We start from the raw sequence: 27632 nt of genomic DNA, 5'->3' as shown, positions 1-27632 counted from the left end.
TGTGATTCTCCATTTCCAAATATTCCTGCATATATACAAATACCCTCAAGAGGGCAGCTGTGCTCCAATGCTGACCAGGCTATACAAATGCAAATACGTTAAAGCAAACTAATACTATGTAGGGAACCAAACCTATGTAAATAGGAATACCTTTATTGCCACTTCCCAAGCATTCATTTTTTTTTTTTTGACCGGAAGATTTACCCCCTTGCATGACCAGGCCATTTTTTTTTTAATATGGCACTGCATTAATTTAACTGACAATTGCGTGGTCATGCAACACTGTACATAAATAAAATTGATATAATTTTTTCCCACAGAGTTTTCTTTTGGTGGTATTTGATCACCACTGTCTTTATTTTTTTGGGCTATAAACAAAAAAAGACAATTTTTCAACTAAAACAATATTTTTTACTTTCTGCTATAAAACATATCTAATAAAAAATAAATAAAAAAATGTAAAATAAAAAATCTAATTTCCTAATTTCTTCAAACATTTATTCTGCTACAAAATTTTTACTAAAAAAAATCCCAATAAGTTTATATTGATTGATTTGTGCAAAAGTTAAAACGTCTACAAACTATGGCATACGGTATATATACTGGATTTTTTTTTTTTTTTTTTTAATACTAGTAGTGGCGGCAATTAACGACTTATAGCGGACCAGCAATATTGAGGTGGACAATCTGACACTTTGTTGTAACCAGTGACACTTCTACAGTGATCAGTGCTAAAAAAATGGATTTTTGTAAGATCTTACCGTAAAATCCTTTTCTCTTAAGCTCATTGACAGACGTAGTCTTCTTGATTCTCAAGAGCTGGGTTATGTTGTCTCTGCAGGAGTAGGACTAGGCAGAAAGACAAAACGTTCTGGCTCCACCTTAGGGGCAGTCCCTGAGGGTATATCCTCCCTCTCTCTGCTACAGGGAATCAGTTCTGTTCTAAAGCAGTAACAGAGAATTTAACCCAACCCAACTCAATGATAGAGGGGCGGGTACTACGTCTGTCAATGAGCTTAAGAGAAAAGGATTTTACGGTAAGATCTTACAAAAATCCATTTTTCTCTATCGCTCATTGACAGACGTAGTCTTCTTGATTCTCAAGAGCTGGGACATCCAGCAGCAGTGCCACAAATGAGGGGTGGGATTGACAAAATCAAATCCAATCTAGAAGGCCCAACCGGTGCCAAACTAGAAGTTTTAAAGGCTCATTATAAACAAAGAATGAGACTAAAGAAAACATTTTCCAACGGAAAAACCCTCGAGGTAGACCACTGGTCTCCTCAAATTGCGGCCTGCAAAACCTTGCGGCCAAACGAGGCATCAGACGATGCCATTACATCAACTTTATAATGTTTAGTAAAGGTATGCACCGACGACCAGGTAGCCGCCTTGCACACCTGGACCACTGACGCCTGATGGCGAAAGGCCCATGACGCACTAAGTGCCCGAGTGGAGTGCGCCTTAACAGGGAACGGGGGCTCCCGACCCTTAATAGAATAAGCCTGTACTACCGTCTGTCTGATCCATCTGGAAATGGTCGTGGCAGATGCAGGCAACCCCTTTTTGGGTCCATCTGGGATCACAAAAAGTGAATCCGTCTTGCGAAACGAGTCTGTCGTTTTCAAGTATACCCTGATCGCCCGGACCACATCCAAGGAGTGTAAAGCAAACTCTCGTGGATGACTGGGCTTAGGACACAGGGAAGGTAACACAATTTCTTCATTCAGATGAAATTCTGAAACCACTTTTGGTAGGAAGGATGGATTCGGACGAAGAACCACCTTATCTCTATGAACCACCAGATATGGTGAACGACAAGATAATGCGGCCAGTTCTGACACCCTGCGTGCAGAAGTAATAGCCACCAAGAAGGCCACCTTCTGGGACAACGTAGGTAGAGGAATCTCCCTAATATCTTCAAAGGGAGGTTTCTGAAGAACCGACAACACTAAATTAAGATCCCAGGGGGGTAACGGCGCGTGCACTGGCGGAGCCAGATGTCGCACCCCCTGGATGAAATTCCGCACCAAGGAATGAGTAGCCAAAGGCTTCTGAAAGAAGATAGCTAATGCTGAGACCTGACCCTTGATAGTACTCAAGGCCAGTTTCTGCTCAACCCCTTGTTGCAGAAAAGCCAATATTCGACTAATCGAATAAGACCGAGGACGGAACCCCAAAGGTTCACACCATGCAATGTAGGACTTCCATGTGCGATGATAAATCTTTCTGGAAGTCGCTTTCCTTGCTTCAACTAGAGTAGGAATAACTGAAGCTGACAAACCTTTGTCCTTCAGCACCTGGGTCTCAATAGCCAGGCCGTTAAAGCCAGCGATCGTAAAGCAGGATGGAAGATCGGTCCCTGAGACAGTAGGTCCTCCCTGAGAGGAAGTCTCCACGGGACGTCCGCCACCAGTCTGACCACGTCGGCGTACCAAGCTCGACGAGGCCAGTCCGGAGCTACCAGAATTACTGGAATTCCTTCCTCCTCTATCCTGCGAAAAAAAAAAAAAAAAAAAAAAAAAAAAAAAAAACACAGAAGGCCTACTCACTAGCTCAATATACCGGAAACCCACTGCTGGGAACACCATTTTACATGCCACCAGCTCACACCCAGCCCCTCTTCTCAAATCTATTCCCTACAGCCAGTACCTCAGAATTCGTCGCAACTGCTCAAAGAATGAAACATTCCAAATCGAAGCTAACAAACTCAGAGAGAGACTCCGTAAACGGGGATACTCCAACACATGTTTAAAGAGAGCCTTCAAACGTGCCGCTGCAAAAAATAGAGCAGATCTACTATTCCCTAAATTACCTAAGAAAGCAACAACAAAGAAAACAGACACTATCCGAATCATCACCAAATACACTAAACAGCATGCCACTGTCAAGAAAATTATTAACAAATATTGGCATCTCTTGACAATCGATCCCACCCTCAACCAACATATACAACAATATCCAGCAATTACCTTTAGAAAAACAAAATCTTTGAAGGACATGCTAGTCCACAGCGAATACACAGGTGAACCCAGACGAGACCCCTGCAAAAGACCAGGAACCTTCCGTTGTGGTGGATGTCCATATTGTCAATATATGTGCGTAACCCCCAACATTGTTCTACCTAACGGTAAAAAATACCAACCACGTCACTACGCCAATTGTAAAACCACCGGGGTAGTATATTTACTACTATGCCCTTGCGGTGGGTATTATGTAGGCAAAACCAAACTTGAGTTTCACAACAGAGCTTACCGACACATTATAAGCATGAAGACGGCAAACCCTGATCTCCCTTTAGGCAGACATGTAAGAGACTTTCACCACGGCCACTTCCCGGCTATTCAATTCATAATTCTAGATAGAATACACCCAAATAAAAGAGGGGGTGACTGGAACAAAATACTCCTACAACGTGAAACACGTTGGATAGTAGAACTCAACGCCACCTCGCCCCCAGGCCTCAATGACTCTCTCAGCTTCCGACCCTTTTTGGAAGGGTTCTCCTCTGGAGGCTGGGAAAAATAATCCCATTCACCTTACATGCCATTCTTCTTTCCCCTTTTTTTTTTTTTTTTTTTTTTTTTTTTCCCCTGATCTCACCATAACTATTCATCTAATCATATATATCTCTCTCTATATGTACTAATGTAATGCATCTCAATATGAATTTTTCAAACGGATTGTCTATTGCTCTGTTTTCACCAATTAGATCTGACGTTCCCAGACCATTAGAGGTTCCTGTTCCCAGGTTTTACATCATAATCCTCTTCTTTATTTATTTATTTCATTATTCATACCTATGTACTACGTAATATAGACATATGTGCATATGTAATGTGGAAACAACTTTATATACAAGGACTATTGAAGACATATTCTATCTATTTCAATACTCAATATTAACGTCTTTCTAATACTATTCAACTAGTAACAAGCTATGTTAAACATACATCCCTCATATATACAGTTATAATGTTTATTTATTAACTTTGACATAATGCTATATCTCATTTTGAAGTATCCAATATATTATGTCTGTATTATTGATAAATGTCTTTAACAAACTAAAGCATTCTTCACCAACTACCCTATCCTACCCTATCTTCCAACTATTTTCCAGGCATTTTTCCACACACTATGCTCCTTCTCTTTTTCTAACAGGGAATCCTATGTGCGGCAGCCGACCCCGCCCCCTTCTTCTTTTCTTCCATCCCCTGGGGCTGATCTTTCCCTTGTGACCCCACCCGGCGCACCCGGGGGGAGACGTGACCATGTTACGGGCCCCCCCGCTCCTTGGCCCCTCCTGCGGATGACGGCCGAATCCACTGGCCCCGCCCGCAGTTTGGGGACCAATTACTGCGTCGGTGCCGTTGAAACGCAGGCCGCACTTCCGCATCCGGGGGCGTGTCCTGCGTTCCATCGGCGGGGGATGCCATTGGCTGCACAGATGACGCCGAAGCGTGCACGCGGCTCGCACTGCGCATGCTCCGGCGTCCTTCATGGGCATTTAAACGGCGGCGGATGCCAGACACAGCATCCGCCGCCGAGGACTGCACACACAACCTGCCACATACAAGGTAACCACCGGGGACCCCCCTATAAGCTACTTCTACCATTTTACTACTGGTTAATCCTAATGGGGATAAAACATGTCATTTTAGGCACCTTACAGGGCAATCGACTCCTGAATAACTCTTGCTATTGCAACATCACCAGGTAATTCACCAGCTGGATCTAATGTATTTTAGTTTATCTCCACCCTTTCACCCTTTACTTGCCCACTATGTGTAACTTATATGCCATTCTCTGGTTCCCAGATGCACCTCTCAAACAACCTAGAGGAGAGAACCTAAACATGGATTGACTCACTCTATTTAGGTATATTTAAATCAGTATTTATAATTATGAATACTTGTTACATCCTATCTTTTAAACCTGACGTGCCTTAAAATTCCAACATTTATCTAGGGACAACAAAATTCTGCTAATTACTGAGAAGCAGCAATATGACTCCTGGTCAGGAAATCTTTACGTAACAAATAGACTAAGGTATGAGTATTAAACAAACACTCTCCTTGATAGAATGCTGTACGAGCCAACCTCAACATATAACAGGACACACATATGTGTATATATATATATATATATAATATATATTTTTCAGCGGACTCTACCAACTTACAACATCCCCTACCCCGTGATCTTCAACACAACAGGCACATCCTCTTCAACCAGAAGCGTCAATACATTTATTACAAGGTACCTCTCCCCTTACTTCTACACCTACCCTAAGAGCAGATCAGTCATCCCTTGTAAATACATCTTCAAATAATTTTATTCTCCTACATATACGTTCACACAGAGACACGTGCAGCCTCCCCTTAGGCATCCTCGCTGGAGCCACATTGGTGAAGATTCACACCCTCAGGGACCCAGGGGTGCATACTTCGGCACTCAGCACAGCGGAACCCCTCTTTTCTCTTACTCTTATCAGCAGTGACTCTCTTGTCACATTTCCAGCAAACTACAGGTACGAAACTTTTATATCCAGATTTCTTCTACAGGTATAACATTTAATATTTGAAATATACTGAAACTGACATAATTTTTTATGCAATCAATTTATACAATATCTACTATGTTATGCAGGAAATCACAAAACCTCCCCACTTCCCAGACCCCTGAAGAAAGGCCTGCGTGCCTGAAACGCGTCGGGTGGGAGGATTTCCTTCAAGAAACCAACATATACCTTTGAGTATATGCATCATTATTTCTTTCAAATTATTTGTGTTACCATACCTCCTTTGTTGTTTTCTATATCATTTATGTAATACCTCTGATCCATTGAGATCTATTTTAAACTTGTTAATAAAAATATTTTTACTTTTACATATCTGTGGAAGTGTGTTTGCCGTTAAAGTCCCACACCCTAGGGGGACCCCCTAATTTTTGCTATCCTGCGAAGAAGTCTTGGCAGTAACGCGAGAGGAGGGAAGGCATACATTAGCTGGTATTGCCCCCACGGGGCGATCAGTGCGTCTGCGGTTTCTGCTAGAGGATCGCGGGAGCGAGCCACGAATCTCTGAACTTTCCTGTTGAATCGTGATGCCAACAGATCCACATCCGGGGTGCCCCACCGTAGGCACAACTGGTGGAAAACATCTGGATGGAGGGACCATTCCCCCTGATCCAGAGTCTGACGGCTGAGATAATCTGCCTGCCAATTCTCCACCCCCGGAATGAACACCGCAGAGATTGCTGGAACAAATCGTTCCGCCCAGCGAAGAATGCAAGCCACTTCTTTGGCCGCTCGGACACTCTTGGTGCCCCCCTGGTGATTGACATAAGCCACGGCCGTGGCATTGTCCGACTGGATCCGAACCGGGCTGCCCTGGAGCTGCTCGGTCCAGTGAATCAGACAAAGTCTGATCGCTCTCAGTTCCAATACATTTATCGGTAACCTGGATTCTTCCAGGGACCAAAGTCCCTGGACAGATAACTGACCGAGAATTCCTCCCCATCCGGATAGACTGGCATCCGTGGTCACTATCGTCCAATATATTGGCAGAAATGACTTTCCCTGGCTGAGCATCGGAGACCGAAGCCACCAGACCAGAGACTCTCTGGTCTGTTTGCTCAATCGGATCTGATTGTCCAGGGATTCCGGATTCCGATTCCATCTGAGAAGAATCTCTTGCTGAAGAATTCGGGTATGGGACTGGGCAAATGGGACTGCTTCGAACGAAGCCACCATCAACCCCAGAACCCTCATGCAAGTCCGAAGGGAAGACCAGCTGTTGGACAGTAACAACTGGACTGCTGATTGAATCTTTCGGAGTTTCCCTACCGGAAGAAAAAAACTCTTGTCCTGACTGTGTCTAGAATTAGACCCAGATATTCGAGCCTCTGGGTGGGAACCAGAAATGACTTTTGCTGGTTCACCAGCCACCCGAATTCCTGTAAAGAAATCATAGTAATTTCTATGTTTTGTAGCAAGGTCTGAGGAGACTCTGCATGAAGCAGAAGATCGTCTAGGTAACCAAGGATCGATATGCCTCTTTGGCGCAGAAGTGCCAACATTGGGGCCAACACCTTTGTGAAGACCCGCGGAGCCGTGGCGAGACCGAAAGGTAACGCCACAAACTGATAGTGGTTCTCTTCTACGGAAAAGCGTAGAAACCGCTGATGTCCTGCGAAAATGGGAATGTGAAGATAGGCGTCCTTGATGTCTATGGACGCTAGGACATCCCCTGGATGCAGGAAGGCTGCTACTGTGCGAATGGACTCCATTCTGAATCTTCTTATGTTGACAAAAGAATTGAGTGCTCTTAAGTCCAGAATTGGACGCACTTTGCCCTCTTTCCTGGGTATTGTAAATAGGTTTGAATAAAACCCTTGAAACCGTTCTGTCCAAGGAACGTGGACTACCACTCCTTGTTGTAGTAAATCTGTGACTGCTCTCCGCAGATCTTCTAAACGATCTGAGGATAGTTGGATATTGGAAGGGAAGAATCGCGCCGGTGGGAGAGATCGAAACTCGATCTTGTACCCTGACCTTATGACTTCGCAAACCCATTTATCCGGGATTCTGGAAAGCCATGGATCCGGGAACCGGCGAAGACGTCCCCCCACCCCAGTTATAGGTGGGGGCGCACCTTCAGGCTTTGGACGGTTTATCTTCAGGTCTGGAGGGGGCGGGCTTTTGCTTGCCCGACCAACGACCCCTGACGCCTCCTGCAGGAGCTTTGGAGGACTTAGTTTTTTCACCCGCGGGACGAAAAAACCTCTTGTGAGCAGAAAAAGAAGGCCCTCGTCTTTGACGAGTTCCTTTACCTTTAAAATTTTGCGGTAAAAAGGTGCTCTTTCCACCCGTGAGATCCTTAATGATCTCATCTAAGTTGGCTCCAAATAGACGCTCTCCTAAAAAGGGGATATTAGCCAATGCTTTTTTGGAACCTTGGTCGGCTAACCAACCTTTTAGCCACAGTGTACGCCATAGAACCACTGCTGAGACTGATGCTCGCGCCAATAATGGAGTGGCGTCTAACGCCGCATCACACACAAACTGTAACCCCTGTATCATTTGTTCCAACAAATCTGATACCGCCTGAGGGACCTCTTCTAAGTCCCGGCGTAACCACTTGGTCCATTCAGTTACAGCCTGCGAAACCAGACCAATAGCTATTATAGGTCTGAAAGCTGATCCAATCAAGGAAAACATGGTGCGAGACATAGCTTCTATCTTGCGGTCCACTGGATCTTTAAAAGACGGAGCGTCTTCTAGAGGAATAACCGTGGCTTTATTCAATCTAGCAATTGGTGAATCCACCACAGGTGGTTCTGTCCATTTCTTAATGAGGGTTTCCTCAAACGGATAACGCCTGTCAATGCGTTTAGAAATAGTAAAAGTGCGTTTTGGCAGACGCCATTCTTCTTCGATTGAATTGCCAAAACATTTGGGCAATGGAAAAACCTTCGCCACTTTGATGCGTTTTTTAGTCCCAAAAGGGATTTCAGTTTCAGCTATTTCCGATGGAATACCCTGTAACCTTAAGGTTTCTTGAACAGATACAATGAGTGCGTTTACCAACGCTTCCTCTCGGGCTATGGCTGATGCCGAAACATCCTCCTCGCTGTCTGAAGAGACAGGGCCCGAGACACCAATCCCAGATGAAGTACCTGCAACTGCAGAAATAGGCTCAGAGTCTGAATCCGAGGTTTCAGATAATAAGGGGTTAGGCGGGGGTCGCTTTCTTGCGCCCTGTCCCTGACAAGCTACTTCCACCCGGGACACAAAAGTTTCCATAATAGCTGACAATGATTCAATTGTCAGTGGGGTGCTGGAGGATCCCGCAGACCCCTCGAGGGGATCCGGTGGAGATACATGAGTGGCAGGGTCCATGTTAATTCAGGACACCTTTGCCAGCAAAACAAAAAAAACTTTTTTTTTTTTTTTTTTTTGTGTGTCTCCGCCTAGCGCAATAGCGCCTCTCAGAGTACCTGCTTCTCGATCCCACAGAGAGAGAGAGGGACCCCCAAGGCTCACCAACCGATGCAGTGCAGTTTCCAACCAACTGCAGTCAGCGTCTGTCTTACACAGACTGGAAGGAGCTGTTGCTTTTTCCCGGGTAGAAGGACGTGGCTCCGCCCCCTGTGTACGCCTTCTGGCGTTCCCAGCTCTCCACGAGGTAGCTGGGCTCACAAAACATGGCCGCCCCCATAGAAGAGACATAAGACTCCAAAAACATGGCGGCCGGCGTGACCTGAGGACATACATGCACTTGGTCTACGGCAAAATGGCGGCGGACCGCCGAAATCGTTTTCCCAGCACATCCACCTGCATCTCTGCTAAGAGGCGATATATGGATCTACAGGAGATACCCTACAAATAAGGTAGGATTATACCTCCTATGTCTGCTGTAATGTTACAGTCTGCTGGGTAGAGTGTTAGCTCTCAAACCAAGTCCACTTCCCACAAACACATGCTGTATTACAAGGGGGACTTGTAAGTATCAGATATATACTGACCATATATGGAGGGGCCCATAATACATACTGCCTCATAACGAGGAAAAAAAGGGAACGTTTACTCACCATACCGAACCGACAGGCACCCTCTCTTCACAATACCCTCTCCACCGGGGTGGGGGTTTGTGGACCACTCCGGACGCCTCGACTCTCTGGTTCCTGGCGTCCAAGCGAGACTTTTAACTCGCAAGGTCAGTCCCTCCACTGGGACTCCGTCGCGGCCGACCCAGCGCGGAGCTCTGGTCTGCACGCGCTCGTAGGCAGAAAACCGGGGTGACCACTGGATCTCAACATCCAGCCCGTCGCCCGGCCCCGCATACTTACTTGAATGTGTCGCGGCCGACCAAGCGCAATGCCATGGTCTGCGCGCGCTCGTAGGCCGGCTGGGGTGACCACAAGTGTCGCCCAGTCCGGCATTTTTGCTTGAAGATCTCACAGGAAAAACACTGGAGAAAAACTACCTAAAAAATGTCTTTTTCTTAAAGAAAAAAGTCTTGCCAGGACCAAAAGATCCCAGCAAGGAACTTAGGTCCTTACTCCTGACTAGACAGAAAAAAACTGATTCCCTGTAGCAGAGAGAGGGAGGATATACCCTCAGGGACTGCCCCTAAGGTGGAGCCAGAACGTTTTGTCTTTCTGCCTAGTCCTACTCCTGCGGAGACAACATAACCCAGCTCTTGAGAATCAAGAAGACTACGTCTGTCAATGAGCGATAGAGAAATATGCATGGTTACTGTACGAATGACACTGGCTGGGAAAGTGTAAACATCCAGGGTGATCAAAGGGTTAAATGTGTGCTGAACCAGTGTTTGTGTGTACACAGTGTGGTGTTTTTATTAAGCGATGTGCTGGATTTTATTCCCCAATTTGCAGGGAAACAAAATTCACCACATGCCTGCTGACAGGACGGAGCTCTGCATTGTTTACATATGCAGAGCTCCATCCTGTCTCTCCTTGACAATCAGTGGATGCCAGTGGTCATCCATTGGCCGACACCAGCTGATTGGCTTCTGCTGCAGGGTGCCAGCAGCGCGCGCCCCCTATGCGGAAGTGCAGAATCACATATATGTTCGCGATTCTGTGCAAAGCTGCCACCCTGTAGCAGGAAATCTGGTCGTAACCTGCGGCCGTAAACTGGGTATTCTATCTCATGCTGAACTTATTCCCCCATTTTAAATTTGGTAATGGTTAAAACCCCCATCAAGTTTTTAGCCATCTCTGTCCCAGTAAGGAGATGTCCTTCTACTTCTTATGCTGTAGACACAACAGAAAGATTGAGTAAATCTCTCCAATGTGAGAGAAATCCTAAAAATGACACCTGTCTAAAAAAAGACGTTGCCTCTATTCCTGCTTTGATGAAAGCCAAAAAGTGTTTGCATTTTCTCTCACTTTTAGATCTGGTATCCGTGGTCCAACCCATGTCATGTAAAAACATGGTGGGTGGTCCAACCCTTCCCCATTCTATTTAAAACTGAAAAATGTTTTGCCTTTAGATATACACTTTAAAGAGGTTGTAAACCCATAGATTTTTTTTTTTTCGCAACCTGAAAGAGAAACACATAATGAGCTAGTATGCACCGCATACTAGCTCATTATGAAATACTTACCTTAGAACGAGCCCCCGCCATGCGCCCACTTACCTGTATGACGGGTGACATGTCCAGTCGCCTGTCTTCCGGGATCGTGGCATCCAGCCATCTGATTGGCCGGAGCCGCGGCGACGTCACTCCCGCGCACGCGGGAGCCGACGGTCACGGCACGGGACTCTGAAAGAACGGCACCAGCGGCCGTTCCTTCAGAGCGCATGCGCCAGTGACGTCACTGGCTGCATGTAAGGTAAATATCTCCTAAACGGTGCAGGTTTAGGATATATTTACAGTACCTATAGGTAAGCCTTATCATAGGCTTACCTATAGGTAAAAGTGTCAGAGAAGGGTTTACTTCCTCTTTAAGCTGTTGTCCACTATGCGGCCTTGTCCTTTTCATCTTCTCTAGCATATACAATGCTCCAAAAGCACCCCAAGTCTGCATCTGGCTGGAAACGGTTGGGAGCCAGCAACTACACTAGATTAAAAAAATATCAAGTCTGCTTTTCAAAGTTCAATAATTCTCAAAATGTTTGGGTTCCGAAAGTTGCTGACTTACTCTACTTTTGTTCAAGCTCCAAGAACAGAAGAGTACTTGGGTAGTGTTTCTACATACATTTTATCCCATTTTTTATTTTAATTTTAAATATTTTATTTTGTTTGTATGCTTTGTCTTCTGTAACCTTCCCCCAAAGTGTGCCGGGAAACTAACATGTCAGTGAGTGGTGATCTTCTGGTCAATCCTGTAATGACACCGGTCAGCAAGAGAACATTGAGAGCTGCACGGCACCCGAAACATTGACTCTTCTGAGGATGTCTGTTTCCCAGGGAATACAGGTGCAGATTCCTCAGGAACGGAGCAGCATTTTTCAGCTGCAATGGTTAGGAATAGTCAAATTTTTCTTTCACAGGTACGCCATCCCCTAGAAAACTATCCAAGATACAACCGATAAGAAGTTTCAGTCTAGCTCACAGTTTTTCTTCAGTGCCAAGTTTCCCATTCCTAAATCCCAGAAAAAGAAACTCACCAAAATATCCAAAGAACAGCAGCAGGAAAGAAAAAAAACAGAAATTAGGATCACATGCTTTACCAATACAAATTAAAAATAACCCCACAATGTACTTTGTTTTAGATTTTTTTTTTGGGGGGGGGGGGGGGTGGAGTGTATAAATAGTAACTATAGGCATTTTTTTTTTCATCTTTTAAACATATACAGAAAAAGGTGGTCAATGAAATAATATTAGAAGTTTGTGTTGAAAAATTTAAGATTTTAACCGCTTCCATACAGAGCAGTTAGACCCCCTTCCTGCCCAGACCAATTTTCAGCTTTCAGCACTCTCACACTTTGAATGACAATTGCTCAGTCATGCTACACTGTAACCAAACAAAATTTTTATCATTTTTTTTTCACACAAATAGAGCTTTCTTTTGGTGGTATTTGATCACAACTGGGGTTTTTTTTTCGTGATATAAGCAAAAAAAGAGCAAAAATTTTGCAAAAAAAAACAATTTTTTTTAGTTTCCATTATACAATTTTGCAAAAAATGTATTTTTCTTCATACATTTGGGCCAAAATTTATACTGCTACATATCTCTGGTAAAATTAACCCAAATTAGTGTATATTATTTAGTCTGTGTGAAAGTTATTGAGTCTAGAAGCTATGGTACCAATTACTGAAAATTGATCACACCAGATGTACTGATGGCCTATCTCCTTTCTTGAGGCCCTGAAATGTCAGAACAGTACAAATACCCCCCAAATTACCCCTTTTTGTAAAGTAGACAGTCCAAGGTATTTAGTAAGAGGCATGGTGAGTTTTTTGAAGTTATAATTTTTTCCCACAATTCTTGGGAAAATTAAGAAAAAAATTTTTTCTTCTTTTTTTTCCCAAATGTTGTCAATTTATAAGCTATTTCTAACACATAGCATGTACACAGCAAAAATGACACCCCAAAATTCATTCTGCTACTCCTTCTGAGTATGGTGATACCAGATGTGTGAGACTTTTACACAGCCTGGCCACAAAAAGAGACTCCACGTCCAAGTAGCACCATAAGGCGTTTTAGGAGCATAAATACACATAAAACTTTCTTACTACCTATCACACTTTTCAAGGCCCTAGAGCACCAATACAATGAAAAAGTCCACAAAATGACCCTATTTTGGAAAGCAAACACTCCAACGTATATTCTATGAGGCATTATGGGTCCTTTGAACATGTCATTTTTTTCCACAAGTTTTTGGAAAATGTGGGAAAAAAATAAAAACTTTTTTTTTTTTTTTTTTTTTTTTACACAAAGTTGTCAATTTATAGGATATTCCTTACACATAGCATGTACATAGCAAAAATGACACCCCAAAATACATTCTGCCACTCCTCCTGAGTATGGCAATACCACATGTGTGAGACTTTTTCACAGCCTAGCCATATAGAGGGGCCCAACATCCAAGGAGCATCATCAAGCATCCTAGCCACTTGCCTAGGCCTATTTTTGACATTTGGTGTTTACAAGCTAAAATCAGTTGTTTTTGCTAGAAAACTACTTAGAACCCCATAACTTTTTTTTTTTTTTTTTAGCAGAAACCCTAGAGAATAAAATGGAGATTGCAATATTTTTTATCACACTGTATTTGCGCAGCGGTCTTCCAAACGCAATTTTTTGAGAAAAAATTCACTTTTTTGAATTAAAAAATAAGAAACCAGTAAAGTTAGCCCAATTGTTTTCCATAATGTGAAAGATAATGTTACGCCGAGTAGATACCCAACATGTCATGCTTCAAAATTGCGCACGCTCACAGAATGGTGACAAACTTTGGTACTTAAAAATCCCCATAGGCGACACTTTAAAAATTTCTACAGGTTGCTATCTTAGAGTTACAGAGAAGGTCTAGGGCTCAAATTATTGCACTTGCTCCAACGATCGCGACGATACCTCGCATGTGTAGTTTGAACACTGTTTACATATGTGGGAGGGGTTTCCTTATGCGTTCGCTTCTGCGCGCGAGCTCGCGGGGACAGGGCGCTTTAATTTGTTTTTTTTTGTTTTTTTTTCTATTTATTTTATTTAATATTTTTTATTTTTACACTGTTTTTTTTAAAAAAAAAATTGATCATTTTTATTTCTATTACAAGAAATGTAAACATTACTTGTAATAGAAAAAGGCACGACAGGACCTCTTTTTTGTGAGATCTGGGGTCAAAAAGTCCTCAGATCTCACAAGTACACTAAAAGATAGAAAAAATAAAAAAATAAAAAATAAAAAAATTAAATAAAATGAAAAAAAAAAAAAAAAAAAAAAAAGGGACCTTTAAACTGGTTGCTAGGCAACGACGTTTGCCGTAGCTCCGGTCCTCCAAGACCATAGAGTCGAGTGAGGGCAAGCTTGCCCTCACTCGACATCCTGTCTGTGAGGATCTGGGACCGGATCGTTTTCCCCGCTGCCGGTGGGTCCGGTAAGCGGGGAAAAGGACCAGAATGCGGCGGGGGGGGGGGGGGGGCACCTCTTCCACCACCCCGGAAGGGTGATCCCGCGGCGAATCCGCCGCTGGGACCACCGTTATCGGAAAGCCAACCGTCCACCGTTTAAAAAAATACCAGGGTTATGGCAGCTATCTGCTGCCATAACACCGGTATTTAGGTTTAAACGGAGGACGTATATAAACCTTTTTGGACTTAGACATGGTGGCTGTATGAAGGGTGACAGGTACTCAGGTACTTTGCTGGGCAGGCGACAGGTACTCTGGTACTGATGAGCAAGTGGCAGGTACTCGAGAACTCCGATAGGCAGGTGACAGGTACTCAGGTACTCTGATGGGCAGGTGACAGGCAGGTGATAGGTACTGATGAGTAGTACTGATACGGATAGGTGATACTGATACTGTACTGATGGGTACGGATGATCAGTACTGATGGTGATAGGTACTGATGGGTACTGATGAGTAGTGATGGGTACTGATGAGCAGGTGGCAAGTACTCGGGTACTTCAGGTGTCAGGTACTCTGATGAGCAGGTGGAAGGTACTCGGGTACTCTGATGGGTAGGCGACAGGTACTCGGGTACTCTGATGGGTAGGTGACAGGTACTCGGGTACTCCGGTGACGGGTACTCAAAGTACCAGAGTACCTGTCATCAGAGTACCCGAGTACCTGTCATCAGAGTACCCGAGTACCTGTCATCAGAGTACCCGAGTACCCGTCATCAGAGTACCCGTCATCAGAGTACCCGAGTACCTATCATCAGAGTACCCGAGTACTGGTATGAATCAATGCGCCTGCACCGCCCCGACGTCAGTTCCAGTGTAGGCGCGTCAAACCTTGCTAAACAGCTTCTGGGCATGCCCAGAAGCTGTGCAGGGAGGACGCTGCAGACCCGGAAGTGACGGCAGGGCCGGCGCAGTGCATCGTGGGACCGAAGAGGACGCAGAAGAGGATCGCGCTGGCTTCAAGCTGCCCACACCTGAGATGGCAGCGCAGGAGAAGAAATTTTAAAAGTAAGTATTTCTTCTAAAAGGTAAGTGCAAACCGGGACAGATCAGAGGCTAGCCATTGTGGAATGTACTAGCCCCGACTGTCCCGGGGGTATGTTCATTGAAATTTTTTTTCTGTGGCCGGAACTCCGCTTTAATTGGATAAGCCCCCACCCCAGGTCTAAGAGTATAAAATTAGAACATCACTTGGGGAAGGCACATGTGAAGGGGGGAAACGTTTACTTTCTGGGGGCTCTCTTCTCAAAGTAGGGGCGATTTCTCTAAGTGGGACGCACTTCTGATTTTTGCACTTCAGAGAATGCACAAAGTGTATGAACACAGTAAAGGCGGAGATATACACCACAGACTGCAGGTGACCTCTCTACCACTTCTTCTGACAGCCCTGTCTTCTATCCTTAAACTCCCTCTGCTTCACCCCTCTTCTCCACCCCACAGCTTATATATATGTGGACGCAAGGGAGGGGGTGTCGGGATCCTTCTAGCCCCACATAGCACCTTTCAGGTACTTCAGCCACCTCCCTCTCCTCATTTGAGGTACACTGCGTTCGTCTTTTCTCCCCCATTTCTCTAAGGATAGCTGTGATCTTCCGCCCCTCTGGACCAGTATCGACCTTTCTTGACGACTTCTCTGCCTGGCTACCTTACTTTCTCTCTTCCGAAATCCCCACAATCATTCTCGGCGACTTCAACATCCCTATTAATACTAACACTCCTGCCACTTCCAAACTGCTCAGTCTAACCTCCTCCTTTGACCTGAAGCAATGGATACATGCTTCTACTCACTCTGAAGGCAATATCCTTGACCTTGTTTTCTCCCACCTATGCACTCCGCACAACCTTTCAAACAATCCTCTCCCTCACTCTGATCACTACCTTATTCGTTTCACACTCTCCCTCTCCTCCACCTCCTCTCCCTCCAGCTACCTTACAGTTACCCGCAGAAACCTACGCCATCCCAACCCTTCTCTTCTCTACTCTGCTACCGACCACCTCTATGACACAATCGCACCCCTGTCCTGCACCAACCTAGCCACTTCTGTCTACAACGCTTCACTCTTAGCCTCCCTGGACACACTGGCCCCCCTCACCACACACCGAATCAGGCCCCGACCCCTTCAACCTTGGCAAACCGATAACACTAGAAGTCTGAAAAAGCATAGCCGTGCTCTTGAGCGCCCATGGCGTAAGACTCGGTCTCAGAAGCATTTCAACCAATATAAATCTGCCCTCCAAAAATACAATTCCAATCTCCACACTGCCAAACAGACCTATTTTATCACTCTCATTAACAGCCTGTCATCACGCCCCCGGCAACTCTTCGATACCTTTAACTCTCTACTCCTTCCTCCACTACCACCTCCCACCAACTCACTCACTGCCCAGGAGATTGCCTACCACTTCAAACAGAAGATTGATACAATTCGTAAGGAGATCATTGCTGTTCAGATACCTTCCATGCCTTATGCTTCATGACCACAGGTGCGATCATTACTTCCCTCATTCAACCCCACCACTACAGATGAGGTTGCTAAACTACTTGCTAACATCCACTTAACCAACTGCCCTCTGGATCCTGTTCCCTCACGAATGCTACGTTCACCTTCTGGCCCTATTCTATGCTCTCTAACCCACAACTTCAATCTCTCCCTCTCTTCTGGCATCTTCCCCAACTCTCTAAAACATGCACTAGTTAGCCCCATTCTTAAAAAGCCCTCATTGGACCCAACCGATCTGAACAACCTACGTCCTATTTCCTTGCTCCCCTTTTCATCCAAACTCCTCGAACGTCTAGTCTACAAACGACTGTGAGACCACCTTGCCGAGAATAGACTCCTTGATCCCCTTCAGTCTGGATTTCGGCCTCAACACTCCACTGAAACTGCTCTCCTAAAACTGACAAACGATCTACTAACGGCCAAAACCAATGGACACTATTCCGTACTCCTACTTCTGGACCTTTCTGCTGCCTTTGATACGGTTGACCATCCCCTCCTCCTCAAAAAAACTCCATGCCTTTCGTCTCCGTGACTGTACTCTTCACTGGTTATCTTCCTACTTAACCAAGCGCACCTTTAGCGTTGCATACAATTCTACTTCCTCCTCTCCTCTTCCCTTCTCTGTTGGGGTCAACAAGGCTCTGAGATTCTTAGACCCCTACTATTTTCAATCTACACCTCCTCTCTGGGTCAGTTGATAGCCTCCCACGGCTTCCAATACCATCTCTACGCTGACGATATCCAAATCTATCCGCCCCTCAGCTCCCTCCCTCAGTCTCCTCATGTATCACTAATTTACTATCAGACATATCGGTCTGGATTTCTCACCACTTCCTCAAACTCAATCCATCCAAAACCAAGCTTATCATTTTTCCTCCACCACGTGCCTCTTCCCCTGATTTCTCTGTCAATATCGATGGCATTACTATCAGCCCACCCCCGCATGCCAAGCTCTTAGGTGTTGTCCTGGACTCTGAACTCTAGTTCAAACCCCACATTCAATCGCTTTCCAAATCTTGCCGCCTCAGCCTCCGCAACATCTCAAAATACGCCCCTTTCTAACCAAAGACACAACAAAACTCCTAGTTCACTCCCTGGTTATCTCGCGCCTCGACTACTGCAATTCCCTTCTCGTTGGCATACCTCTAAACAGGCTCATCCACCTTACCAATCGCTCAGTGTCCGCTGCTCCTCTCTATCAAGCCCTCCATTGGCTTCCGCTCACCCAACGAATTAAATTCAAAATACTAACAACATCTTACAAAGCAATCCACAGCTTAGCCCCCAGCTACATCACCAGCCTCGTCTCAAAATACCAACCTAATCGCTCTCTTCGTTCCTCTCAAAACCTCCTGCTATCTAGCCCCCTTGTCACCTCCTCTCATGCTCACCTCCAGGACTTTTCCAGAGCCTCTCCAGTCCTATGGAACTCCTTACACTTATCTGTGCGATTATCTCCCACTCTATTAGCTTTTAGGCGATCTCTGAAAACCCTCCTTTTCAAAAGAAGCCTATCCTACCAACCCCTAACAAATGTACCTCCATTTTCTCCATCAACCCATCCCCCACGGTTATTGTCTTTTGTTTCACTTGACCCTCCCTTCTAGATTGTAAGCTCTAATGAGCAGGGCAATCTAGTTCCTCCTGTTTTGAACTGTATTGTAACTGTATTGTCTTCCCTCAAATTGTAAAGCGCTGCTCAAACTGTTGGCGCTATATAAATCCTGTATAATAATAATAAATATATATATTATATATATATTACAGTAAAACTGCAGGCAAGGGCGCTGGGGGGGGGGGGGGGGGGCAAACTAATGGCAATTTATTTTATAATGAAATCAGTGTGTTTGTGTGTTTTACCATTTGGATTTGCCGCCGGTTCCACCCCCCTGCGAGCGTCACGTTGCAGGAGATGGAAGCCGGGGCTCACAAGCATCGGGCGGAAGATCCGGCCGCCGTATGCTGCAGGGACACATCGCAGGATCCCGGGGACAAGGTAAGTAACCTCTACAGGGATCCAGTGATGCTCCCTGGCAGTAGCACCAGTGTGGCTCGGGGTTACCGCTTATGGCAGTGAAACCCCAACCCGAGCCACACTCGAGAATACAGCTAAGGAGGTTAATATTAATATATACATATATTTGATCAGAAGGAGACAGTTTTAATGGCTAGAAGTCCTGCATTACTGACACGGCCGCACCTCCATCCCACCTCCTCTCAGTCAGCACTCCACTCTTACAATTTTCACTCCGCTCTTACAACTTTCATCGACCTCCGTCCCGACTCCTCTCAGCTCTCCCATCCGCCCCACCCCCTGTATAGACCCGATGACGCTGCAGCAACTACGTCCACGCATCCTCCCAGTCAGCTGTCCGCTCTGTATTAAAATTTTCCTCCCCACAGACTCCTGGGAATGATGATGCACATCTCGCAGGAGCCTGTGCGCCGCAGGAAGTGACGCATCTCGCCGCGGCGCCGAAGGAGGAAGAAAATTGCTTACCCCCTAGCAACAAGGTAAGCCGATTAAGGGAGAAAAAAAAAAAGTCGGCAATGCTGTTTTTAATTGAGGAATGCCAACAATTTCTATAAAGTTTAAAACATGGGTGGAACTCCGCTTTCAGGAACTAGTCCTTTTTAATGTGTTAAAACGATAAGATCATTGGGAATTACTTACATCAAAGACTGTCCTCTTTAAAATAAAGAATAGCTTCTGTTGTAGCCCCATTATTCCATTATTAGAAAAGGCCATATAAAAACAAATGTACAAGTGTACAAGCATATTTTCCCAATAAGAAGTATATTTGGCTGACTGTCTTAGGTCTGGTTCACACTAGTGCGATTTCAGTTGCGACTTGAGCCACACACAATCGCATGGCAATGGAAATCACATTGTTTTCAATGGTGCCAGTTCACATCAATGCAGCGTGGATTTTGGAAAAGGGTCCAGTGCTACTTTGGTGCGATTCCACCACAATTCTGGCCCCATAAAATATGCAAACCACATCCAAGTTGCTTCACATAATCACACACTAAAAGTCAGATCAAAACCTGATTGCAACAGTGTGAACCTAGCTTTAACTTTAGGCTTACGTCTCTGGGTCAAACACGCTGTTGTCTCCTACTGCCGAGTTGTCTGCGACCATGGCTCTCAGAATATCAGCATTAGCTGCAAAGACAAGAAAAAAGTTAAAGATGTGAGAGCTGAGTACCCGGATGCCTGGCAATCTCTGGGGTCCTACAGGGAAAATGGGCTACGTCTCTGACAATATTCTGACGCTTGATTTCCATTTATAAAAAAGACAGTTTAATTGTAAACACATTCGTTTATTACAAACTTTTACCTGAAAGTAATTTTTTATCCAACTTAAAGACTATATTCACACAAGAGCAGCGTATTCAATTTTTTTTTCTGCTTCTATGGGCATTTTCGGCACGATTTGTTGTACAGGGGCTTTTTGGGTTAGATTTTGCATTTTTTGGACACACAGACTTTTACCACAAGAGCATAGGTCTGGGCGATTTTGCCTAAAAAAAAAATCTTCGATTTTTAAAGAAAAATTAGAGTTTCGATTCGATTTTTTTTTTTCAATGCACTTAAAAAATGACTGCAGACATCAGATATAGTGTCAAAAGTGCAACTTTATTGCTATGATTGTCCTCAAGAGTTAAAATGCATAGAATACCAAAACAAAAAGTAAATGAGGCTCTGTCATTCAACAATTTCAAGCTTTAACCCAGGTTTAAGCAAAAGTGCAACAACTTCACAGTAGCTTAAATTTGCTGTTCAACAAATCTGATAATTACAAATTTTGTAACATATAACATTACAATTAACAAAATAAACTCTTCTCAGTATAGTGTGAACTGTGAATATAAAAAATGAAACATGCTTGTGGCAGACATATAGCCTGCTCAAAGAGTGAACAAATGTAAACTTTTATCTATAACAACAAAACACGTGCTTGTTAGATCTCTTTAACATAGTGCATGCTCATTCTAAACATTTTTTGCAAGAAAGACGAGCCTGTCCACAACCTCTGGCTTAATGCAGGCCCAGTTGCAGGTAACTATTCCCCCACCCACATTAAATACCCTCTCTGAGGGGGCACTAGTGGCTGGAATAGAAAGATATATTTTTTAGCCAGTAAGCTTAGCCTTGGAAAGTTGGGCTGATGCAGCTTCCACCATTCAAGAGGATCTGTGTCTGGCTCTATGTCTGGACAGGTGTGGCTAGTCTCTGTCTGTACCTATCACAGCCCCTGTACAGGTATAACCCCGCCTCCCCTCAGACGCACCGCCCGCTTCCTCTCCTGGCAGCTGACGTCACATCCAGGCCTGGCGGTGGCCGCTGATTGGCTCGTTCCTCGTAGACTCTGAGCAGAGATGGCAGCGGCAGCGGTCCGGTTACTGGGGAGTTCTCAGTGTGTTGTGGCCGGTTCCCGGCCTGGCTGTGCGGTGTGCAGCGGACTAGGAGCTGGCTGGTGCACAGGGCGGCCCGCCTGTACAGGTAAGTGTCCCGCATGCAGGCCATGGGGGCCCCTGAGTGACCTCTAGTGTGTGTGTACTGTCTATGGTTACGTGGGGCGGGAGCTGGCTCATATCGCGCTATGTAAAAAACTATAGTGGCAAAAAACTCGAGTTTGAAAAAAAAAATCGTTTTACACTAAAAAATCGATTTATCGATTTAATCGATTTTTTGCCCAGCCCTACAAGAGCAGCTGAAAATCTCAATTTTTTTCACTTTTTTTCTCCAGGCACTCCTATTGAAGTCTATTGGGCCAAAAACACCCAAATCTGCTTAAAAATTACCTCCTGCACTTTAGCGTCAAGTGCCTGAGCATTCAGCTGTGACCAGGCATGATTTAAAACAATAGTATTTTTAATGTTGAGCTTTTTGTAGCTTTGAGCTACAAAACGCTCAAATGTCAATGGGGCTAAACTACTTGCCTTCTATTTGTAACTACAGCACTCCATATACAGATTTGCAAAATGCTCCCTCTGTAGAGTATATCAGGGAATACAAATCGCAACGATGCTTACTAACTACTAAGATGAGATAAATCACCTTTACGATACCCAGACAGGCATATCTCCTGAACAAAACAATTAAACAAGGTGACGTTTACTTGTGAAAATCTGTCAGAACTATAGAACCCCCCCCTAATTTTTAGAAGGTAGGCATTCTGTAGTCCACCGAACTGGGCATGGCGGATTACAATGCCCGTGGAAAAACTCACAAGCTCACTGGATTAAAACAAGCTCAGTTGTATGATTACCACAGCAAAATTAAATAAATAAGAGAAATCCATTGTTTGTATTTACATACACTAACATTATCCTGAACTGTTGAATTAGGGGTGAGAACAAGATGGTTATGGCCTTATTTATGGTCCTACGTTTTGGGAGATCTTAATCACAGATTTGCACTGAAAAAAATCGGATTTTTGTAAGATCTTACCGTAAAATCCTTTTCTCTTAAGCTCATTGACAGACGTAGTCTTCTTGGTTCACAAGAACTGGGTTATGCTGCCCTCTACAGGAGTAGGACTAGGCAGAAAGAAAAAACGTTCTGGCTCCACCCTAGGGGCAGTCCCAGAGGGTATATCCTCTTCCTGTCTGCTACAGAGAATCAGTTCTGTCCCAAAGCAGCAACAGAGAATTTAACCCAACCCAACTCAATGATAGAGGGGCGGGTACTAAGTCTGTCAATGAGCTTAAGAGAAAAGGATTTTACGGTAAGATCTTACAAAAATCCGATTTTCTCTGTCGCTCATTGACAGACGTAGTCTTCTTGATTCACAAGAACTGGGACATCCAGAAGCAGTGCCACAAATGAGGGGTGGGATTGACCGAAATCAAAATCCAAAACTAGAAGGCCCAACCGGAGCCCACCAGAAGTATCAAAGGACTCATCGAGTAAACAGATGAGACCTACCCCACAAATCCTCGAGGTAGATCAACAGTCTCCTCAAACAGTGGCCTGCAGGAACCTTGCGGCCAGAAGAGGCATCTGACGATGCCATCACATAAACCTTATACAATATTGTAAAGGTATGAACCGACGACTAAACAGTCGCCTTGAAAACCTGAACCACTGACGCCTGATGGCGGAGGGTCCAGGAAACTCTAAGCGCCCGAGTAGAATGCGCCTTAACAGGGAACGGGGGATCCCGACCCTTAGATAAAATAAGCCTATACCACCGTCTGTCTGATCCATCTAAAGATGGTCGCAGCAGAACAGGCAACCCCTTCTTAGGGCCATCCGTGATCACAAACTGTGAATCCGTCTTACAAATTGAATCCGTAGTATTCAAATATATCCTGATCGCCCGAACTACATCCAAGGAATGCCATGCAAATTCTCGAGGATGATTGGGCTAAGGACATAGGAAGGACAATACACTGTCCTCATTCAATGAAACTTTGAAACCACCTTAGGAAGGAAGGATGGATTCGGATGAAGAACAACCTTATCCCTATGAACCACCAGATCTGGGGAACAACAGGATAATGCAGCCAGTTCTGACACCCTGCGTGCAGAAGTGATAGCCACCAAGAAGACCACCTTCTGGGATAAAGTAAGCAAGGGAATCTCCCTGATATTTTCAAAGGGAGGTGTCTGAAGAACCGACAGCACCAAATTAAGATCCCAGGATGGTAACGGCGCGTGCACTGGCGGAGCCAGGTGTCGCACCCCCTGGATGAAATTCCGCACCAAGGAATGAGTAGACAAAGGCTTCTGAAAGAAGATAGCAAATGCTGAAACCAGACCCTTGATAACACTCAAGGCCAGCTTCTGCTCAACTCCCTGTTGCAGAAAAGCCAATATTCGGGCTACCGAATAAAGATGTAGATGGAACCCAAGGGATTCACACCACACAATATAAGACTTCCATGTACGATGATAATCTTTCTGGAAGTCGCTTTCCTTGTTTTAACTAGAGTAGGAATAATTGAAGCTGACAATCCCTTGTCCTTCAGCACCTGGGTCTCAATAACCAGGCCGTTTAAAACCAGCGATCGTAAAGCAGGATGGAAGATCGGTCCCTGAGACAGTAGATCCTCCCTGAGAGGAAGTCTCCACGGGACGTCCGCCACCAGTCTGACCAAGTCGGCGTATCAAGCTCGACGAGGCCAGTCCGGAGCTGCCAGGATTACTGGAATTCCTTCCTCCTCTATCCTGCGAAGAAGTCTTGGCAGTAACCCAAGAGGAGGGAAGGCATACATTAGCTGGTATTGCCCCCACGGGGTGACCAGTGCGTCTGCGGTCTTTGCTAGAGGATCGCGGGAGCGAGCCACGAATCTCTGTACTTTTCTGTTGAATCGTGATGCCAACAGATCCACATCCGGGGTGCCCCAACGTAGGCACAACTGGTGGAAAACTTCTGGATGGAGGGACCATTCCCCCTGATCCGGAGTCTGACGGCTGAGATAATCTGCCTGCCAATTTTCCACCCCCGGAATGAACACCGCAGAGATAGCTGGAACAAATCGTTCCGCCCAGCGAAGAATGCAAGCCACTTCTTTGGCTGCTCAGACACTCTTGGTGCCCCCCTGGTGATTGACATAAGCCACGGCCATGGCGTTGACCAACTGGATCCGAACCGGGCTGCCCTGGAGCTGCTCGGTCCAGTGAATCAGACAAAGTCTGATCGCTCTCAGTTCCAATACATTTATCGGTAACCTGGATTCTTCCGGGGACCAAAGTCCCTGAACGGATAACTGACCGAGAATTCCTCCCCATCCGGATAGGCTGGCATCCGTGGTCACTATCGTCCAATATATTGGCAGAAATGACTTTCCCTGGCTGAGCATCGGAGACCGAAGCCACCAGACCAGAGACTCTCTGGTCTGTTTGCTCAATTGGATCCGATAGTCCAGGGACTCCGGATTCCGATTCCATCTGAGAAGAATCTCTTGCTGAAGAATTCGGGTATGGGACTGGGCAAATGGGACTGCTTCGAAGGAAGCCACCATCAACCCCAGAACCCTCATGCAAGTCCGAAGGGAAGACCAGCTGTTGGATAGTAACAACTGGACTGCTGATTGAATCTTTCGGAGTTTCCCTACCGGAAGGAAAACTCTTGTCCTGACTGTGTCTAGAATTAGACCCAGATATTCGAGCCTCTGGGTGGGAACCAGAAATGACTTTTGCTGGTTCACCAGCCACCCGAATTCCTGTAAAGAAATTATAGTAATTTCTATGTTTTGTAGCAGGGTCTGAGGAGACTCTGCATGAAGCAGGAGATCGTCTAGGTAACCTAGAATCGATATGCCTCTTTGGCGCAGTAGTGCCAACATTGGGGCCAACACCTTCGTGAAGACCCGAGGAGCCGTGGCGAAACCGAAAGGTAACGCCACAAACTGATAGTGGTTCTCTTCTACGGAAAAGCGTAGAAACCGCTGATATCCTGCAAAAAATGGGAATGTGAAGATAGGCGTCCTTGATGTCTATGGACGCTAGGACATCCCCTGGATGCAGGAAGGCTGCTAGTGTGCGAATGGATTCCATCTTGAATTTCCTTATGTCGAGAAAGGAATTGAGTGCCCTTAAGTCCAGAATTGGACGCACTTTGCCCTCTTTCCTGGGTATTGTAAATAGGTTTGAATAAAACCCTTGAAAACGTTCTGTCCAAGGAACGTGGACTACCACTCCTTGTTGTAGTAAATCCGTGACTGCTCTCCGCAGATCTTCTAAACGATCCGGGGATAGTCGGATATTGGAAGGGAAGAATCGCGCCGGTGGGAGAGATCGAAACTCGATCTTATACCCTGACCTTATGACTTCGCAAACCTACTTGTCCGGGATTCTGGAAAGCCATGGATCCGGGAACCGGCGAAGACGTCCCCCCACCCCAATTATGGGTGGGGGCGCACCTTCAGGCTTTGGACGATTTATCTTCAGGTCTGGAGGGGGCGGGCTTTTGCTTGCCCGACCAACGTCCCCTGAAGCCTCCTGAAGGAGCTTTGGAGGACTTAATTTTTTCACCTGCGGGACGAAAAAACTTTTTTGTGAGCAGAGAAAGAAGGCCCTCGTCTTTGACGAGTTCCTTTACCCTTAACATCTTGCGGTAAAAAGGTGCTCTTTCCACCCGTGAGATCCTTAATGATCTCATCTAAGTTGGCTCCAAATAGACGCTCTCCTAAAAAGGGGATATTAGCTAATGCTTTTTTGGAACCTTGGTCGGCTAACCAACCTTTTAGCCACAGTGTACGCCTGAGAACCACTGCTGAAACTGATGCTCGCGCCAATAATGGAGTGGCGTCTAACGCCGCATCACACACAAACTGTAACCCCTGTATCATTTGTTCCAACAAATCTGATACCGCCTGAGGGACCTCTTCTAAGTCCCGGCGTAACCACTTGGTCCATTCAGTTACAGTCTGCGAAACCAGACCAATAGCAATTATTGGTCTGAAAGCTGATCCAATCAAGGAAAACAAGGTGCGAGACATAGCTTCTATCTTGCGATCCACTGGATCTTTAAAAGACGGAGCGTCTTCTAAAGGAATAACCGTGGCTTTATTCAATCTAGCAATTGGTGAATCCACCACAGGTGGTTCTGTCCATTTCTTAATTAGGGTTTCCTCAACGGATAACGCCAGTTAATGCGTTTAGAAATAGCAGAGGTGCGTTTTGGCAGACTCCATTCCTCTTTGATTGGATTGCCAAAAACATTTGGGCAATGGAAAAACCTTCGCCATTTTCATGCGTTTTTTAGTCCCAAAAGGGATTTCAATTTCAGCTATTTCCGACGGAATACCCTGTAATCTTAAGGTTTCTTGAACAGATACAATGAGTGCGTTTACCAACGCTTCCTCTCGGGCTATGGCTGATGCCGAAACATCCTCCTCACTGTCTGAAGAGACAGTACCCGAGACACCAATCCCAGATGAAGTACCTGCAACTGCAGAAATAAGCTCAGAGTCTGAATCCGAAGTTTCAGATAATAAGGGGTTAGGCGGGGGTCGCTTTCTTGCGCCCTGTCAATGACAAGCCACTTCCACCCGGGACACAAAAGTTTCCATAATAGCTGACAATGATTCAACCATCAGTGGGGTGCTGGAGGATCCTGCAGACACCTCGAGGGGATCCGGTGGAGATACATGAGTGGCAGGGTCCATGTTAATTCAGGACACCTCTGCCAGAAAAAACAAAAAAATGTATTTATTTTTTTTTTTTTTTTTTTATAAAAAAATACCTCTTTTTTTTTTTTTTTATGTGTCTCCCCCTAGCGCAATAGCGCCCCTCAGAGTACCTGCTTCTCGATCCCCACAGAGAGAGAGAGGGACCCCCAAGGCTCACCACCCGATGCAGAGAAGTTTCCAACCAACTGCAGTCAGCGTCTGTCTTTTACAGACTGGAAAGAGCTGTGTTCGTTTTCCCGGGTAGAAGGACGTGGCTCCGCCCCCTGTGTACGCCTTCCGGCGTTCCCAGCTCTCCACGAGGTAGCTGGGCTCATCAAACATGGCCGCGTCCATACAGGAGACAATAGACTCCAAAAACATGGCGGCCGGCGTGACCTGAG

General features: G+C 45.4%; 1 protein-coding gene across 1 annotated transcript in view; it reads right to left on the bottom strand.

Annotated features, from left to right (window-relative positions):
* RELL1 (RELT like 1) overlaps positions 1–27632 on the bottom strand; it is a 106566-nt gene that overhangs the window by 9902 nt on the left and 69032 nt on the right. Inside the window, exon 4 of the mRNA XM_082252812.1 lies at positions 20194–20269. Coding sequence (XP_082108938.1) covers positions 20194–20269 — 76 coding nt within the window. The remainder of the gene's footprint in view (positions 1–20193; positions 20270–27632) is intronic.

Source organism: Pelophylax lessonae (assembly GCF_965119305.1).
Source record: "Pelophylax lessonae genome assembly, chromosome: 1".
Classification (NCBI taxonomy): Eukaryota; Metazoa; Chordata; class Amphibia; order Anura; family Ranidae; genus Pelophylax; species Pelophylax lessonae.
This window is presented reverse-complemented; position numbering and strand designations above follow the sequence as displayed.